We start from the raw sequence: 20,178 nt of genomic DNA on the forward strand, positions 1-20,178 counted from the left end.
CTGACCTTCATGCTGTTGGCTGAGTCACATACAGGAGACACATTCAAGCACAACTTACTTTTGAAACCTATCATTTAAAGCCAGGGGACAAATGTAATTAACAACTTTAAGATCTAATATTAACCTGTGATTTGCTCCACATACATTTAGAATAAAACTAATGATCTGATACTAAATCAGAAAATCAGATGGATTAGTGACTTTACCTTTACCTTAATTCAAATTAGCATGACTGTTCTGGGAAATATTGCACTTCTAAAAACTAAAAACATAATAGGGAGCTGATAAAAACATAATGTAACTGAGTCTTAGCTGCATTTTATACATTTTTCGCAAACGTTTGTAAATTGTTTTATATACAATTAACGTTATTTCAGAGGACTGGAACGAGCTTAAAATACGTTAATCCCTGCATTTGTGCTAATGTTCATATTAAAGTTTGGATGCCTTTTATATTTAGTGCTTATAGTGCCATCTGCGTAAAATATTGTTTTTGTGCCTTCATGTCTTTGTGCCTAAAGAAAACACCAGAAGGTTTAGAATCAAACAATGCAAAGGGCAAATAGGACGTGTTGAGGAAAAGAGTACGAAACTAGAAACTGGGGTGGCGGGAAAGAAGGAGGTGAAAGATGGATTAAAAACAAATTGAGCACTTAGAAAAACCGATTTAATACTCAGAAAGAGCGAGCAAGGGGAAAAAAAAGTGACAACAGAGATATGAAGGAGAGACGAAGACGTATAAAATAATGGTGAATGGAGGAAAAAGAGAGGGTTAAATATGTCTGACAGCTGTTTCATTAGACTCCCTCACAGTCGATTAGAAGTACAGCTTCACCGTCTGTCTCTTTCGCTACCTTCTCTCCTTTCCTCTTCCATCTCCATTTCTTATTCATTTCTCCTTTGCACTATTCCTTTCCTCGATTATTGTTTTTTATTTTTTGGTACAATTATTTTTCATTGGTTGACAGAGATCCTGGTCTTAGTAAATGACAAGATGGAATTTTCCAAACGTGGGCTGAAAGCAGAAAAATTAAGTGAGAGGCAGAGAGAATAGAGATCCCTTTCATTCCCCCTTTTTTCCCCTAATACTTTCACTTTTTCTTCATAATGATGATATAACCCGCTGGATTTTCTATTTCGGACTCGTAGGTCTGCATGCGGACTGCTGTGCCTTTTTTTGAGTCCATTATACAACTGAGCAAAATTACTGGAAGTTGGAATAAATGAAATGAAACTCATCAAGTTTTCCTCTCAACTACATTTATAAAATCACCTTACTAAACTTTTTAGTACAAAACCTTGTGGTTTCTGTTTGCGCAGACTCACAGTTCTAATCCTTGACTCGTAATTGTCCCAATACGCAAAAATAGCAATTAAATAAATCATTATCAATGATTCTAGATATCAGATAGACTGGCAGAACAAAGCAAAAAGCTTTATTAGACATATCACAAAATATCTGTGTGCAAATTAAGATATGGTGTAAGTGAAAACAAAAAAATTGCTAAATAACACAGATTGAGCCTCTATAGGAGGCACTACATACTTGATGTAAAGTTTTTTCTTTCCTCCTTCCAGACACTTTAATGTTTATCATTAGCAGCCACAGCAAATCAATGTTGAGTGGAGGGCGTTGCATTCTTTTTGTTTTTCTTTTTCGGACCAAGTCTGCAGCTGTTGATTTCCCTGATTAGGACCCTCTTGATTTAAAGCGGAGCTGAACACAACAAAATCAACTTTTCTAACCTCCAGAGGATTGAGATCCAGGCTTGACACTAAAATTACTCTCAACTAGAATTCCCAGGGAAGCTTACTTTCACCTTGTACGTGGATTTTCTTCTTCCTCAAATCTACATTGATGTATATTTTCTTTTCAAAGCAAGTCTGAGCAGATACCATCGTCATATTAGAGCTAGATGGAAAATACCTTGTTTTTGACTCCCCTACTGTACAAGAAATGTTGAAAAAATAAATGACGTTATACTTCAACAATGCCCGTTACAAAATAACTATGACTTTGTTAAAAAAAACGTTTTCATCTGTAACTTTTGGGCGACACGTACCTGTATGTCGTACGCTCCGTTCATCATAACCGTCCTCTGCTGCTGATTCTGTCCATCAGTTCTCGTCTTCCCCAGCTCTTTGGTTTGACTTCTCGCTCCCTGTCCTGTTTGTAAATCTGACATCAGAACAGCAAAATGAGTTGGAAAATAAAGACACATAAGACAACTCAAGGTGCTTCAAGCAGAACATGTTTAAATAGTAAATTAATCAGTTGCATTGATCAGAAATGATGTTAAACTGCCCTATGAGTTGGACCAGTTTGTCTTTCAAAAGAGTGGCGAGTTAAAATTAAGAAAGCCTTAAAATAGGATTATTTAAACCAAAAATTTAACTTTCATTGAAGCAGGAATTACCTAAGTTTGTATGCTGGGGCACCATGTTGTGGAGGGCCAGGATCTGGGTGTCAAGAGCAGCATCCTGTCGTGTGCGGTTGTGCAGACCCAGGTGATACTTCCTAAAGTGCTTCACCAGGTCAGCAGGGTCGTTGCCATAGTAGCCGTAACCACACACATTGCACTTGAAGTCCTGGAGTTTGGGAGAAGGGCTGGACGAGAGTGCCGGGGTGTCACTGGTTGACTCCTCCCTCCCTTCCTGCCTGGAAAGGACCCGAGGTGCTGAAGGGAGAGGAGGAGTGAGGTGGTCATACTCCCCTCCTTCTGCTCCCCTCTCCCCGTCCTCGGCTTCCGACTGGCTCTCGGGTCTCTCACACTGTGCCGCTAATACTTGTTTTGCCCTCGCCCCTCCGCCTGCGGTCCTCCCCCCTCGCTCCTCATTAATGTAGAGCTCACCGACGGAGGAGGTGCACTCACTCTCTGCTTCATCCTCCTCGTCTTGCTCCTCGTTCCCTCGGATCCGTTCAGAGGACTCCGGTTCGGAGGGTCGGTTTATCCGATCTGCTTCCGCTGCCACTCTCTCCTCCTCGTCTCCTTCATCTTCTTCCTCTCCTGTTGGCTTCCTCCCCTCTTCTTCCTCTTCCTCCTCACCTCCCACACTCCGGATAGGGGGATTCTTCTTCCTCACCATCTCTAAAGATGCAAAAAAAAAAAAATAGAAAGGGAGAGAAACAAAATTTTTTTAATTATGTGTCTTAAATTGCTTGGACTCAGTTAACCCAAAACTCTTCAAAAAACTGACTCAATGTGCAGGTAAAATCTCAGCATTGAAGCAATTCGTTTCTGGTGGGTAGTTTTTTTCTTTTCCTAACTCTATATGTGAAGTACATTTCTTTTATCATGATGGGAACCATCCATGAAAATCTTCAGCATGTGACCACATGAGAACAAAAACCATATCAGAGAGCCCGAGACAGCGAGAGCGAGGAGGGTGAGATGAAGCGAGACATGGGAGGGAGACACCATCGGCGGGCCTATGGCCACTGTGTGACCACATCAAACCAAACATCCGGTATCACAGAGATGGATGATTGAGCCTGCGGATGGCAACTCATCCTCTTCAGCAATCCAAAGTTCTCTGCTTCTCCTCTGTTTCTGCCCGTCTTTCATTCACTTTACAGCTGCAACACTATCCTGTCCTTTTGTCTCTGTTTTGGTCTCTAAAAAACTGCATTTGTATTTAACCCCTCTACTTTGATGTTTCTAAATAAAATCTATCAAAGAAGTAATTTAGCTCGTAAGTAAAGGCCACCTGTGTGTAATTTAAATTCCATTGAAAATGAAGCTGCTTTGTGTAAGCCTTAAAGGCTTTTTTTTTTTTTTTTTTTTTTTGAAGAGCACGAGGGAGCCAACAGCATCGCGAAGAGCAAGGATTACAGCAGAAAGGTCAGGGATAAAGTTGTCGAGAAATTTAAAGCAGGGTTATAAATCTAAATCCCATCTACTAGGCTGGGCAGGGAGCACATTACCAATCAAATCAGCCAACGAGTTCATGCAAACTCTGGAGGAGCTGAAGAGAGTCCCAGCTCGGGTGGAAAGATCTCTCCAACAAACAACTTCTCTTTAAGGATTATAAAATTTGGGTCTTCATGAAAAAGTAAGAAAGGGAAAGCTATTGCTAAAAAAAAAAAAAAGCCACTATAACTCATGTTCACAGTTTTCCTCAAGCCACGTATGAGATGCAGTAAACACGTTAAAGGACAAAAAAAAAACAAAAATGGTGGAAACTAACCTTGCACATTAACCTGAATACACAGTCGCTACATTGAAACTTATGGTGATTTTTTTTTATTTTTTTCCCCCAACAGTTGCAGAGAAGCTGGTCAGTGTTCATGGGATGATGAATGAAGTGAAATATAGGATAATCCTGAAATAAAATCTACAACAACCTGCAACAAATTGGTTGCTGTGATGGAGATTTACCTTCCAGCAGAACATCAACCCTAGATATGCAGCCAGAGATTCAACGGAATAAGTTAAATGAAGGCATATTTGGGTGTTGGAAAGGTCCTGACCCAAAACCAAATGAGAAACAGTGGGAAGACTTTGAAACAGCTGTTCACTGGCAGTCTCCACACACTCAACTATTTTGAGAATAAAAGGCCTTAAAGTCAGTCAACCATTTAGTGGCCAGACGTACACCGGTCAAACACAACCGAAAACGAACAAGGGGCGTGAAAACATTTACAAGTCATATTATCGGATTAAAATGCTGCTCTGAAACACTTTCCGGGTCCGTTTCCTTTTGTTTCCACGACATTTTGATCCTCCGTATTCCTTTCTTCCACACGCAAGAATAATTGTTAATATAATTGAAGTAATTTCATCAATAATATTTTTCTTTCAGTTCTTACCCACCCTGTTTTTTTCCTCCTCTCCTCTACCATTCGTCCCTTTTTCCCTCTTATAATCACTTTACAAAAGCCACCAAATAACCAGACATGTGTTTTATGTTAAACCATAATCTTTCTTTTGTTTGAAAAGAGAACAATTGTGGTTGCACTGTTCACAACAGTCGTGACAGAGAGATATTGCGTGTTTTGGGGGTTTTTTGTGTGCAAGTGTGTTTATTTGTGGTTATCCTCTTCATATTGGCTCATAAACACAGCAAACCCATTGACCCATGTTTGTATGCGTTTGTTTGATCGCAAACATGCCGAGACGCCCGATAGACGCCAAAACTGATCACTTTTAGATCAATGCAGTATGACAGAGGAAAGGAAAGAGAGAGTGAATAATGCATATTTGATGATCCATCTGGAGGAGAGATAGCGTGTACAATGAGAACGACTCCTGTGATCAATCCGAGGCTGAAAATGCTTGTTATTTATTTAAAGACAGCAACCTGCTAACTTTCTCTGTTTTACACATAAAGGATAAACACTTCTAGACGAAAGACGTTCAGGGAATGTAGTCGAAAGCTCCTTTTGGAATGATTGAAAACAAAAGTATGCAAACGCACATACAATCAGGACAAAATTTTAAAACCCTTGTAATGCCACCAAGGGGGCTCAAGAGGAAAAATGGGGGGGAAAAAATGGACTGCTGAATTCCATTTTCTCTTTGCGGCCTTTGTAGCATTTTACAATTTCAGCCTCCAGTCTTTGCCCCCTCTGCACAACTATTAAAATAAAAGCAATTTATGTCTGCGAGGGCCCACGCCTAGACCAGCCCTGGCACTCACTTCTTGCGTGTGTGTGTGGGTGACACAGGCAGAGAGTGCAGGGAGCGAAGGAAAATCTCATCTGATGTTCACCACACCCAGTCAGAATTCATCATTCACTTACACACACACACATACACAGTGGAAAACTACAGATCGTTGTGGTGAAGCAATGAAGCTGAAATCCCGACCTAAAAGGCTCTGACTGACCTAAGTGTGTTTCCATCTGCCCTATGTGCGCGCTGAGATGTTTTAGAAAGTTCATAAAAGCACTAATGATGACAATAATTACACTTATGAGTAATTTTTTAGGAGAAAGTAAAATCAATAGGACGAAAAATATTGCCATTATCCAACACTTGTTTGAAATTGCAGTCTGGCCTTTTTTTTTTTTTTTTTTCCTATAAAAGGCCAGAAAGTTCACACAGAGTCTGAGCATCTGTACGTCGAAGCTCGACCTCTCTGTGCTGCGGGCTGTATTCACAGACTGGAACGATTACTATCAGCTACAATTAGGTATAACCCACTACAAAATGCCGCATAACAACTCCTGCTACTAGCTACAATTAGCCCTCACACACCACAATAGCCCAGATACCACAACGAAGACAAATGTGACAGTTAATCATTTCCATCAGCAGCAATTAGTTCCAACACAAGTGAGGCTTTTATCTGAAATTGCCAATAATCGTCTCAGGACAGCTGCTAAAGGACCCAGCAACAAGCGGTGGAGCGAGGATCGGTGAAATATGGCCGACATAGCCATCTGGGGAAAACCTCACTGGTGAATTTAAATGTTACTACGTATGGTATATAAGGTCATCACAGGTTATATCAGAGGCATTCCATGATGCACTGATTAGCTCTGTAAAAATATCTTCCTTAATTGGCAAACTTGCTTCATCTGTAACTTAAGCTTTTTCTTTACTTGTTAGAGTCTGCATTGTATCCAATGTTGCATGTTGCTGTTCTGCAGCTACTGACTTATCAACCTGCCCAGAGTTAGCACTTGTTGTAGCTACATTCAGCATTTGCATTTCTTAGGTCTACTAAGTCGAGACAGATAGCAGCTCATCTTTTCAAGTTCTGATATAGAATTTCTTTCTTTGTAAATTATCTTCACAAAGACACAGAGGAATGTTAGAGCTATATAGCAATGCATCTATTATAGCTCTACGGAGTGGTTATAGCATTTGGTAGCACTGTTTTCTTACAGCAAGAAAGTCCTGGGTTCCAATCCCAGCCTGGGGTCTTTTAGTCTAAACATGAATAAAATGAGCAATTTGTCCTTAGGCAGCCCTGCAAAACCAAGCTGATGTATAATGCCTAAAGACACATTTTTATTTTTATTTATTTTTACAGTTAATTGGTATTAAACATGTTTGAAAAGCATATTCTCTGTTTCCCAAAACACAGAACAAGTAAAATCAAAAATTACCATTATTCCTGCAATTTGTCACCCATTTTCAGGGCTTGTTTGCTTTGTGTAGCTTTAAAAACACTCAACTCCAATCCAACTGCACAGTATATGCAGAATCATTAGTGAACCCAGCTCACCATCAACATTCATGTAGCCTTTAAGTTATCAAAGAAGGTTTTTCTCTTTCGAACTACGTTGTATGTCACTAATGAAGAAAAACAGATTACCTGCACTTCTCTACCACTTCACCCAATGACTCCAAGCTAATTCTCTAAATGCGTATTATTGAGTTGCGGTAATGGATGGGTCTGATAGCGACTCTCAGCACATCCACGTACTCCCTCTGCCTCCAGATATTCCCCTCCCCGTGGGACCGCTGCTGTTAGCATCTCTTTCTTTCATAAACAAAGGATTAATTAGCAACATATGAAGAAATAATGCTTAAGGCACGGTCTGGTTTTTCCTAATGTTTCTTGATTTGTGTCATTCTTTGTAGTGGGGGGTTTATATCTCCCTCTTTTTACTACTCTCACTGTGGCGTAATCTTTTTCTCTCCCTTTCTTGTCCATTTGTTATCTGTTTTGAAAGATTTTATTTTTTAAGATCGACGGAGAATAAAAGTTATTGATGCAAAGAATAGAGAATGAAAACTTAATTCCAATAAAATCTTAACGCTATTTCTGGAAGGATGAAGTTAATAGGTCTAGAGGTTCCAAACAAGAAAAGCTAAATATATAAAAAAGAAATTGTCCCTTTGTTTTTTGGTAAATGATAGTTTGAAGTGCCAAAGAAGGGAGTAGAAGAAGAAGGGTAGAAGATAAGGAAAGGTAATTTTATTTATATAACACATTTTCAGCAACAAGGTAATTCAAAGTGCTTTCCATGAGTTAAAAGGAAATACAAACAAAATAAAAAACCTAAGGAAAGAAAAAAAGAGGAAAGAAAACTAATCTAATGTTGTTCTAAAGTATGTAAACTAAGTGCTCCTGTTTAGGGTTGCCAAGTATCTAATTCCATTTCTAAATAGTGAGTACTCTACAGTTTCTGATAAAATAAGCTAAAGAGTGACTGATCTAATTCCTTTTCTGGGTTAAAGTGAGTCCTCCACAATTCTAAGTTTGTTCTAAATCCTTTTCAGGGTTAAAAGTAATATAAACTAAGCAGTGACTGTTCCTGTTAAGTATTTCTGGATTCCAAGTTCGTAGTTACTCTAATTCTAATTCTGATTCCATTTCTGGGCTGTAAAACATTGATCTAAATAGTGCGTACTCCACAATTGCTGAAATTACTAATAAACTAAAATAAGCCTTTTCTGGGTTAAATAGGGAGTACTCCACCATTTCTAACAAACTCAAACAAAAAAGAGGAAAGAATACATTAAGGCAAATGGCAACATTCAGACAAAACAACGGGTAAACCAAAGACACGAGTGAAGGCGATGACGTCAAAGGGCCATGAAACCACGTTACTGAGCCTCCCGGGAAGTCCAATACAGGTGTCGTTTATCCAGGAATGTCCTTAAGAGCGCTCAGCTTTGCAACTCCATGGATACAAGAGGGGGTGAGAAGGGAAGAGTGTTGTCTTTACATATCTTCAAGGAGATTGGAAATATGCAGCCCTTCCAAGGCCACATGGGGAAAGCCAATTCTTAGGTCAGGAAGATTATAAATTGCAATCTTCCCTAAAGTCTCTCCAATACATCTCAGTTCCCAATCATCCAAATTAGTTTGGTCGTTCCACTGAACCGAAACTAGCAACTTCTCCAAGATCGATTCCATCCCATTAGTGAGTTTTAGAGTCCTTGTCTCTGTCCACATCAACAGTCCAAGTGTTCGCTATTTCGGCCAAGTCTGTCACAAATGTGTCGATAATCCAGGAATCCACAAACTCCAAACAGCAGAAATCTTGTTATCATGAATAAATCCAGGGTAAATCCCGCCGGGTGTGTCCTTGCAGGACAAGAGGGCTCTCCTGTGCCCAGACTTCTCGTCGAAAATTTTATCAATTGCATTGAAAGATCGGCTGACCAGATCCAAAATTTGTAGATTTGGATGATGTGCAAAGAAAGGCTCCAAAAATATAGAAAAAGACAGGACAAAAACAGAGCAAGCAAGGTAGGCATGGGCAGGGAGGGAGCAGAGGAAAAAAGTGTCCGCCTTCATCGAGAGCAAGAGAGAAAATGTAGGACAAGATTATATGAGAACAAAAAAAAAAAAAATCAAACCTCCTCTAATTTGAAGTGTTTATTATGACTAATAAGAGCATGTCTTAAACCACAACTCATCATACTTCAAAGTTACTCTTGAACAATAGAAAATAAACAAATCAACTATTTATTTGTGAAACGTTTTGGGCTTAATTTGTCCAACAGAGATGAGACCAGTGTATCTGGTCAAGTTTATAGAAACAGCGTGCGATTTCTGTACTTCTGAACTGTGTGATGCTGATGGCGGTTATAGGTGGTCTAAAGTAGCACAATTATATTTTTACACCTCCAGTTCCGACATCTAAATAATGACATGGACAAAGAAAGCCTCTGACAGCAAGTGATTGTGTGAGGACACTTGAAGAGAGGACAAGCTGTAATTGTGATTTGTTTTTGTTTCCTGGTGAGATTCAACCATTGATTAAATGTAGAGGTTTTTCAGACTGATTTTAATTTAAAGATCTGGGGGAAAAAGAATGAAAGTAAAGCGTGTTTCAAATGCAAGCTTTAGGATAATGTAAGAAATTATTTCTAATAATCCATGATAATAACAATAAATTCTGAAAATATGTTTGGATTTTGTACTTTTGTCCGACCTTTTTTTTTTCCCAATTCTTGGTTAAAGAGTAAAGTCAAGTTGATACCTGATTATATGCAAGAATAAACACCATTGGACTGTCCAGTTCTCGTTCAGGAAGGAGGCGGATTCTGTGTCACAGATATAAAGTGAAAAATATGCAAAACAAGTCCAGAAAATAAGAAAAAAGACCTGATAAGGAGTGTAATTAAAGAGTAAAACCAGTAAAAAGAGTTGCATATTGACAAAGGCCGCTCAGGCCATTTCGGACGGACGAATGGATTTGAACAAAAGTAATAGGCGATTTTCATTGTAATAAATTTATTTAAATTTAAATATTACAACCAAGAAATTGACCGTTTTTTGTTAATATTGTACTTTTCTGCCAAAAGATAAAAAAAAAAAAAATCTGTATTTAAAATTTTTGTCTTGATAAACATCCCATCATTAGTTACCATGATGCGCAAATTCATCCTCTCTTGTAAGCTAACCGTACAAAGCAGCACCAAGCGGTTGCTCGTTTGCATGCGACGGTCACAAAATTTCTCCAGAGGGTCCTAAATTCATAAAATGAAGTGAAAGAGCTTGTAGCTTTACGTCGGCTTGCAGAAAATGAAAGCAGCTGCAGAAAATATTAGCTAAAGAGTTCACATGACCCACACAGACAAAACAGATTAGTCTGTGAAACTGCACCTATTCAGAGCACTCGGATAATAATAGAAAACCACCTCAACTACATGCTGATTAGTTGTGCTTAGCGCGTGACCCGGGTCTCTGGCCTTTCTCAGAAATACAGGGAAAAGTTGGCTGAGAGAGAAGTATTTTTTTTGATGAAACTAGTTAAAGCTTGGAAAATGGTAATATAGAGGCATGGCTCTTATTGGGACTGCAGAATGAGCTTTTAGGGAGAAACAGAAGGAAGAAAAAGTCCACCTGCCATCTCAAGTCTTGAAGTTTTCAGTTGACTAGCGGGGCCCCTAATCAATGCCAGAATCCCGACTTACACTCACTGTACCAGAGGCCCAATTCATTCCCGCCATGCATCACGCAAATTGCACACATACAATTATGGTGAGTCATGTTCATGCAGGCACACTCTTCAAAAATGTAGGACTCATTTGTTATGGGCTAACAGCATGCAAAACATGGCATCTTAAATGTCAAGCTTAATCAGACGTTCATATTTCAATGCCTTTCTCTCATTATGAGCCTCCCTCCCTCTTCTTCCTCACCCTCTAAATGGCTCTCAGTCAGACACAGGCACACACACACACAGGCTAAGAACACACCTCACTCCCCAGCTCTCTATCTGTCCGTCTTTCTTCTAGCACTCTCTCAATTAATCTTTTATCCTCTTCCCGCCCTCATGGCTGTCTTCTCCCCCAGTCCCAGTTTCTATGCTCCACTCACTTCCAGACTTTCCCAACATGCGATTCCATCTGTGTCTGCATTGCTTGTCTGTGTCAAGACATTTCCACATCATCCCATTAATCTGACGGCTACAGAACGTGCCAGTGTCATGTGTGAAATATCCTCCAGGTGCGTTCTTATAATTAATTTGACACATGATCAGCTGTTCCGAGGAGTCCGACAGATTGCACAACAAGACAGATAGTCTGCTGTTATCAACATCTGTACAGTTAATCACTGAGGAACAAAAAGAACACAAGAGTCGTGTTGACTTCTTGATGGAAAAACTGCACAAACTTTGTTTAAAAAATACAAATAAAAAATATCGTTGAGTTATCACCAGCTGTTGAACTGTGGTATTAAAAAGTCGAACCATATGTCAAACGATGCTGCAGTAGACAAAAAAAATAGCATAATTATGAATGTGCGAACGCTGTGACATTAGAGTAGCTTTTGAGGACGTAGGAATGAAATAAATCAGGAACGTTTTGTTTCACTCATTCACTCATTCTATAATAAAACAAAAAGCTAAGATTTTTTTGCCATCCACTATCCCATCAAATGATAGAAATTCTGAAGTCCATCCATTGACTCCACCCGGGGGATATCTGTCTCCAGCAGTAATTGGGCCAGAAGCGGGATGCACCCTGGACAGACCGCCAGTCCATCACAGGGCAGAATTCTTAAGTCCATACAACGCATTGTTATTTGGACAAAGAAACACATATAGATGTGAAGGAAAGATTTTCCAGTCAATACAAAACTTTGAGAGTAGTTTTGCATGTACACTACAGCTATTTCCAGTTTTTTACACGTACACCTAAATGATATATTAATATGAAAAAAAAAGAGATAAACCTGTTAACGTCTGATCGATAAAGGTCAAATTATTAACAATTCCTTTGTCAAGTCCAGCTAATTGAGAAATATCACAAATCTACATATTAAAGAAGAGTATTTTAAAAAGATTGACTGAATTCACTCTTTCACCTGTTCTACTTTACTTCAAGGTAAACTTGACCTTAGATGCTGAATGTTCATTTCATATGCATACAGTTTACATAAACATTTTCTGAAGCTCAAATCACAGGTTCAGTGCATTTTTGAATTTTTAAAAAATGAACAAAGTGTCACAGAATGCTTGCAAATTCTTATACAAGATAGAAGTAAAAACAATCTAAAGCTACATGAAGTTTTGCCAGTTTTATATTTTCCCATTAACAAAACCCCCGTTTTTTTCATAGTTAATACATCTTCCACCTTTGAGAATGATTCAATATTCAATACATCTCACCGGTGTTGGACGTAATATGACCAGTGTGTGGTCCATTGATGTAATTACAGGAGGCTAGGCTTAGAAGGTAGAATGACATGACCACAAAACACAGATCAGCAGGTTTGGTCCCAGCTTTTCCATCTCGGACAAGTGAGTGAACGTTAATGTCCTTCAAAGACAAAAAAATTACTAAATTAATATTAGAAATCCACTGATTACCATCTTTAAAGTCAATTCAGATTATAAATGCTAGTAAAAGTCTGACAAAGACTTTGGATGAACAAGATTTTATTCTTTTAATGTTAGTATTGACAGCATGAAAAATTATGTGTCTGACTTGAGGTAGAACTTGAATTTGAAGGAATATTTTTGTTTTTCTCTCAGGTAATCTTAAAAATAATGAAACAGCAACATAGAGATTGTTCTACAAATATAGCCAATCTAAAAGAAATTGCAACAAAACATTTTGTTGAGCTCGAAAACAAACTTCTTGCTTTATATGGTTTAGACAAATAAGAAAAAAACATGAAGTGCTTAAAATTCAGAATCAAATAAATTTAGGAAAAAAGAACAGAAAAAGTAACTGAAATGTTTGTTTTTGTACAATCACGTTCCAATTAAAAAAACTTACATAAAAACATGATTGTGCACAAAATAACATCACTTGTCTTTCACCCTGCCTTTAATGAATAAAAAAATTTTTAAAAAAGCAGCAGTTCCTCACAAAATGTCTGGAGGAAAATGTGGTACTTTCTGCCATTAACGCAGGCTAATTAGCATCTTGTATCGAATCAGCTATTCATTTCCTTTAGTATTTACAAATACAACACGATATGAATGGTGGCACCAGAGGGAGGTTTGGTGGGGATCAACACATCTCTAAAAAGTACTACATTTTATGCAACATTACCATATATGAATGCCATTCACCAATTTCCATGCATGCATAAGTCATGTTTAGCTTTGATCTGCCGGCCGTAGATCGTCAGTGGTCCTGTTCTGGTCATGTGTCAGTTAACTTTTCCAAGCCGCCCCTAGAAATGGCCCCAAATGTTTCCTTATTCATCCAAAAGATAGGTGGGTGGATGGGCTGGTCCGTCACCACAAAAACATTATTAAAAGTATATGAGAGCAGTCTGACCTTCAATAATGACTACAGATTACTGCACCACCCAGGGTCTGGTAAGCACTGTCCCGTGAGTGTCTGATACGCTCTAGGAGGGCTATCTGTCCTTTCTGGAGAAAAAAGTGAGCACTGGGTAAAAACCACAATAAGGACACACGCACACGCAGTATTGTATAATAGAATAAGGAGTCTTTGTGTGAGAAATCTGCATTCAGACCATTCAGGTACTCTGGGGGGAAGAAAACAGGGAGACAATCTCTCAACAAATCTCCCTTAACTGGCTTAGAAAACAAAAGCACAACATGGTCTGGATTCATACTTTCACGCTCAATTAACAACTCATACAGGAAGCTAAACAGTAAAACGTTACCAGTGACAGAAACCTGACCCAGCCAGGAAGCCTACCCCACTGTGATGCAGGCAGCATGACACAAACTAGCTGTTTTCATCTGCGAAGGCTAAAATGACAACGCTACACGACAGCATCATGCTCTATAAAACTTTACTTTGAAGACGGTGTGTTGGGCCACAGGTGGGAAACGTAGGGCCATAAAACAGTAACTTCTGCAGGAATGTGAAGAAATTTACAGCCACATCTAAATGTGTCTGCATGACGGGGCCACCACTATGTTTTAACCGGAGCGGCAGCGTTCATTTTTCGTCATGTTTTGCGTGCAGGGTGTGTTCGCTACATGGCTTGAGAAGACATAAAAAGGTACAATAGGAATGAATACAGCAGTATTCAACACTACGTACAGACGTGTTAATGCATAAGTTGTTGTTTTACACACAATTATCCAGTCAGTCAGGTATATTCTTACAATTGTGTGAAAGATTTATGTTCACATTTCTTTAGCTTCTTGGCAGTTCCCGATACTGTAGTTGTACAATACGTACGCAAACACACACAAGCAAAGACTTTATATCTCCTCTGTTATTTTAATAATCTGTGACCTGAGAGTTATAAGACTCAATAGTCTGGTCTCTGGAAAGGCCGTCTGGATTTTAACTTTAAGCACACACACACAGAAACAGACAGAGCTCCCCTGCTATGGTCTTTAGAGCATATTTTGTCTGAGTGTGAATGTGTGTGGGGAGCATACCATGTGTGTGTGGTCATGTCTAAGAGCGCTCCTTTAAAAAGGCATTTCTCTGCATGTCTCTGTCTCATCATGGCTGATGATATCACTGAAACCATCCTCGCAGCAGGCAAACTGTGGCGAGGAGCGCCCTATATTGCGTGTTTCTGTGTGCAAAATCTAATTTATCCGTTCAGCAATAAATCATAAGACTGTCGCGAGGCCTAGCTCAGACGTTGCACATAAAACACACACACACACGCACGCACACACACGCGCGGACAGACAGACTGCCAGGAGTGCGTGCAATTAATTATTGTTAACCGGCTGCCAGAATGTAAAGTCTGGCACTGCGAGAGACAAAAAAAGAAGGACATAAAGGGAAAACACATGTCAACACATAGAATTGGACTTTATAGGGTTTGTCTTAGCGGGAAAGAGCTTCACAGAGATTCAAAGCGTCACTTAAAAGAACAAGAACAACAAATCTTCCGGGCTAGAGGTAAGACAATAAATGCAGACATACAGAGTCCTTTTACAATATTACGCAAATAAAGGTAAAATACCTCATAATGAATAGTTTGCCTATGTAAATAAGCTAGGAGTACATTTACAAGCTATACAGGTTTAAGAACCGATTGTAAAATATATAAATGTTCCCAGAAATCAGCTTGTAATGGGAGTCAGACAATTTTCCCCTTCACAGATCCTGACTAGTCACTCATCAGTAAATGAGCTGTGTAGAAGCACAACCAGGTGATTTTAATCATGCTTTTTAGTGTGAAAATTGTTAATGAAGTAAGAAGGCTCCAAGTTAGCCACTTTTTAGGATCACTGAGGTAACAGAGAAAGCACATCAGCTTTCTGTAAAAAAGATGCTGGCAGAAAATTCAGAGATAAGCAAATCGAGGTCAACACTCTGCACCGCATCTGAACAAATGCAGGTTTTAAAAACCCAGCTCATTGTCACAGCATGCAAATTGCAACCAAAGGACAAATGCGCATTAAGATTTAATAGTGTACTTATTATTAATATCAAGCTTTTATTAATCCTTGTGTATAGTTACAATAACATGAATAATTGATGTACCATCTGGCTTCGCTGTCCTTTAACCTGCTGGTTATGTGCAGATTTCTGGAGACATAAGGAGAATGAACTGTGACCTTGTCCTATGATGTGATGTTTATTATAGTTCACCGAGAAAACTGTCAAAAAGCAACAGGGGATACAACTGATTAATTCTAAATTAATTTTTGACTTCCAGCAGTCATTGTCCATATTTTGGAACACCATTTACCACAGCAGTTATTCAAATTTGGTTTACCAGTGAGTCAAAAGTAGACAGCAGTTTGAGCTGCTTACAAACTCCTGTTGTGGTATTGCATAAAGCTCAAAATGTTACTGTTTCTGAGTAACATGGGTAAAGACATCAAATAGAAAAGAAATTGAGAAGTACGAGCGTAAAAATACTGGGAAATATTCAAAGCTGCAGACAAAAAAACAAAAAAAACAAAAAAAAGTTGGAGTGGTCTAGGCAACGTCTGGACATAAATCTGAATGAGATCTTGCAACCTGACCCTATGCTCAAAAATCCTCCATTGTGGCTGAATTAAAACAATTATGGAAATAAGAGTGGGACTAAGTTCCTCTCCAGTGAAAATATATATTACCAGTTACTGCCTGATAGCAGCTGTAGTTGCCAAGGGTGGAACAATTATTTGGTTAGTTTTATCTTTCAATAAGTTATCCCATAATACAAAAATGGAATCATCATTTGGAAACTGCTTTTTGTATTTACTTCAGCTGTCATTGTCTGACACTAATCTTGAATTACGACTAAAACACTGATGCATTTAAGGATTTATTAGGCAATCTCTAAAGCAGAAATAACTTAAAATTTAACTTAAAAAACTCTGAGGTGTGAGTACCCTTGTAAGATGGCATAACTAAAACTCTGAGGTTTTAATGTTTTTATCTTTTTTGTTTTTATTTGTTTTAATATTTTTCTAAATCTTTTTCTATTTCTCTCTGTTTATTCCTGTCTTTATTTTAATTATGTAAAGCACTGGGAGCGGGAGATCGACAGGCGGATTGGGGCAGCGTCTGTCGTGAAGCGGGTTCTGTACCGGTCCGTCGTGGTGAAAAGAGAGCTGAGCCAAAAACCGAAGCTCTCGATTTACCGGTCGATCTACGTTCCCACCCTCATCTATGGTCATGAGATTTGGGTCATGACCGAAAGAACGAGATCACGGATACAAGCGGCCAAAATGGGTTTCCTCCGCAGGGTGGCTGGGCTCTCCCTTAGAGATAGGGTGAGAAGCTCGGTCATCCGGGAGGGACTCAGAGTAGAGCCGCTGCTCCTCCATTTCGAGAGGAGCCAGTTGAGGTGGCTCGGGATGCCTCCTGGACGCCTCCCTGGTGAGGTGTTCCGGGCACGTCCCACCGGGAGGAGGCCTCAGGGAAGACCCAGGACACGCTGGAGGAACTATGTCTCTCAGCTGGCCTGGGAACGCCTTGGGGTTCCCCCGGAGGAGCTGGAAGAAGTGGCTGGGGAGAGGGAAGTCTGGGCCTCCCTTCTGAAGCTGCTGCCCCTGCGACCCGACCCCGGATAAGCGTAAGAAAATGGATGGATGGATGGATGGATGGATGGATGGATGGATGGATGGATGGATGGATGGATGGATGGATGGATGGATGGATGGATGGATGGATGGATGGATGGATGGATGGATGGATGGATGGATGGATGGATGGATGGATGGATGGATGGATGGATGGAAAGCACTTTGAAATGCCTTGCTGCTGAAATGTGCTATACAAATAAAATGTGATTGATTGATTGATTGATTCTATGTGTTGTGTCTGCCTCTCAAAACCTATTCAGAGTAAAAATAAAATCATGTTGGTGTACTAAAGTAATGTGAGTAAAAAGACGAAAAAATTTGTTTCTGGTGAAACAGGTTGAAACTCAATTCCTAAAACTTAACAGAAAAACAATTTACTCAAAGATAAAAGTATTAAATCATGGGCTTAAGCACTGAAGGTAACTCACTGACAGTACAAAGAAAGCATATTAACAGCAACAACAGAAAAAAACATCAAACAGTCTTTGCTATACAACTGAGGGGGATCTGCTAAATGGTCAAAACTTTAATAGAGTTTTGCTTTCAAGGCATTTTTAACTGAAGACAGTTCAAAATAAAACCAAAGAGGCAATTCACAGAAGTTCACTCAGAAGTTTACAAACATGGGCAGGATTTCTTTCATCCTCACTCGTTCCAAGATGGACTCGTCCTTACAACTAATAACTTTAATAATTCACCAACAATAAAAGAATCTGACATTATTCTGGTTTGGCTATTGATCACAGTTTCTGGAATGATTGGCAGCCCGACTATGTCCAAGTTTCTACTATTTCTCTTTGGATCGCTTAATTTGAAATATTTGAGGAAAGTTCTGGGTTTTCTGGCAAATGTAAAGAAAAGGTTCCAAAGTATACAGATGCCAACACTATGCTCGACAACACATTCACTAACGCTACTCACTGATGGAAAAATCAAGTATTCTGACGTGTCTTATAACAGCAGTTATGATTTATCTAAATCCCCAGAAAGCCGTTTGGTAGTAATTTGACTTTTTTTCAAAGTCGTCTATGTCAGTCATCACTGACACAAAGATGGTTTCATATTGATAAGGTTTTACAATGAAATCTGTCAACCAAACTCACTGCAGAGACATTTCAAAAGTGATCTGAAACACTAGTTTATACTTTTGGTATGGGCTTTCTCACTCTATTGTTTGATTTTATAAAGATTAAGGATGCGCCGATCCACTTTTTTCACTTCCAATACGACACAAATATTGGCTGATGCTGTATCGGATCAGTATCGGCTGACACTGATCCGATACAGAAAAATAATGCTGAGTGTACTTAAAATTTTTCCTTTTTTTAAACAGACATAAAAGTACTGAATAGCAAATTTATTTGATGGCTCTACACCATTACAGTTCACTTAAAGTCACCAATAGCTTCACAAGCTTGGTCAAACATATAGAAACAGCACAATTTAACAAAGAAGGTTTGTGGACCTTCTTTTAAATGGCTCAAAAAGTGCAATTAGGAATTCTAAATATAATGTAAAATAAATAATAAGGCATGGCTTTGTTCAAAACACAAAGCACAGAATTAGATTGACTAGATGTGCCCTTCTCGATAAGGGAACACTGTCACCAATACCCAGTCTAGAAATGTTTTCAATACCAGAACCGATACAGATATTAATATTGGATCTGTGTATCTCTACTAAAATAGGATTCATCTAGCCTGGAAGGATTTAATGTTTTTAAATATGAGATTACGTCTGTATCCATCTCATTGCACTGCTGTTACATATAATTATCTGGTCTTTCTTGGTGTGTTATAGCACAACTGGCAACCCGTTTAGACATTATGGTACAAGCATTTAAAGCAGGTAACTCCAATAGCAGTCCAGCTTTGTTATCCAGGTTTTCATTTCACTAGTCTTCCTTGACAAGCATTTCAAGGCATCAGGCTGTCACAGAGAGCAGACAAAGAATGAAATACTCTCTTCCTTTGCTTGCTGGAGAGTGGCAGATTCTTCTGTCAGAAGAGGGCAGAGCCAAAACAGAGCAGATGAAAAAGTGAGACAAGCTGGTGTTGACATAGGCAGGTTTTTCACACTTTATACAGAAAACGAGAAAAAAAGACCATCACACCTGAACACCGTCTCCTCCCTTTCTTTCCTTCTTTCTTCCTCCCCCCTCTCACCCCTTTTTTTCTCCTCTAACAAGTGTGAAAGCGTGGGTGAAGGCAGCTGTGTCGGTGTGGGTGGGTGGGTTGGTTGTTGGGTGAGTGTGTGTTTGTGTAACACAGACACGATAACTTCCTCTAAACTTCCTGTGATTAGAGCTTAGGGGTTGCTGGGGACAAGCAGGAAATTAGAAACACACACACACTCACACAATCTCATTAAAGGGGCAAATATCATCATACTTTAGAGTCATTAAAGCTATAAACATAAAAAAGCATGAAACAAATAAAACACAATTGACCTTTTCAGTGTTTTTCAAAGCAAACAACTCATTTTAAAATCCTCTTTTGACAAAAAAATAAAGAAATAAAAAGAAAGCCTCTGTAGCTATGCTCTTGAAAACAGGAACTGAGTACCATAGATGGATGGTGAATACTTAGCGTTTTGATCCCCTGTGTAATGAGCTATTGATGTACATAAAACAAAGACCGCATTCATGATAAAAATACTTTCATAAAGGAAATATGTTGAATATTTGTGTGCTCACAGCAGTTGCTTTGAGCACAAATTAGACAAATGCTTCTGTTAACATCAGATATTACTTTTTAAAATCTGTTAAAATGTTGCAAATGAATCTGCAAGCTTATCTTGATTGCTTAGTTTCCATTCATGTGTCACACTCAAATGGAAAA

At 39.0% G+C, this 20,178-nt stretch overlaps 1 protein-coding gene across 4 annotated transcripts in view; it reads right to left on the minus strand.

Annotated features, from left to right (window-relative positions):
- Positions 1-20,178, minus strand: part of trps1 (trichorhinophalangeal syndrome I) — a 127,332-nt gene that overhangs the window by 58,622 nt on the left and 48,532 nt on the right. For 3 of the 4 annotated variants that reach the window (XM_008422120.3, XM_008422124.3, XM_008422119.3), the window contains exons 3-4: positions 2,418-3,089; positions 2,064-2,179 (exon numbers count right to left, since the gene is read on the minus strand). In XM_008422120.3, coding sequence (XP_008420342.1) covers positions 2,064-2,179; positions 2,418-3,089 — 788 coding nt within the window. The remainder of the gene's footprint in view (positions 1-2,063; positions 2,180-2,417; positions 3,090-20,178) is intronic. The other variant, XM_008422125.3, reaches the window with a different exon arrangement.

This window comes from Poecilia reticulata, chromosome 11 (assembly GCF_904066995.2).
Source record: "Poecilia reticulata chromosome 11, P_reticulata-male-v2, whole genome shotgun sequence".
Classification (NCBI taxonomy): Eukaryota; Metazoa; Chordata; class Actinopteri; order Cyprinodontiformes; family Poeciliidae; genus Poecilia; species Poecilia reticulata.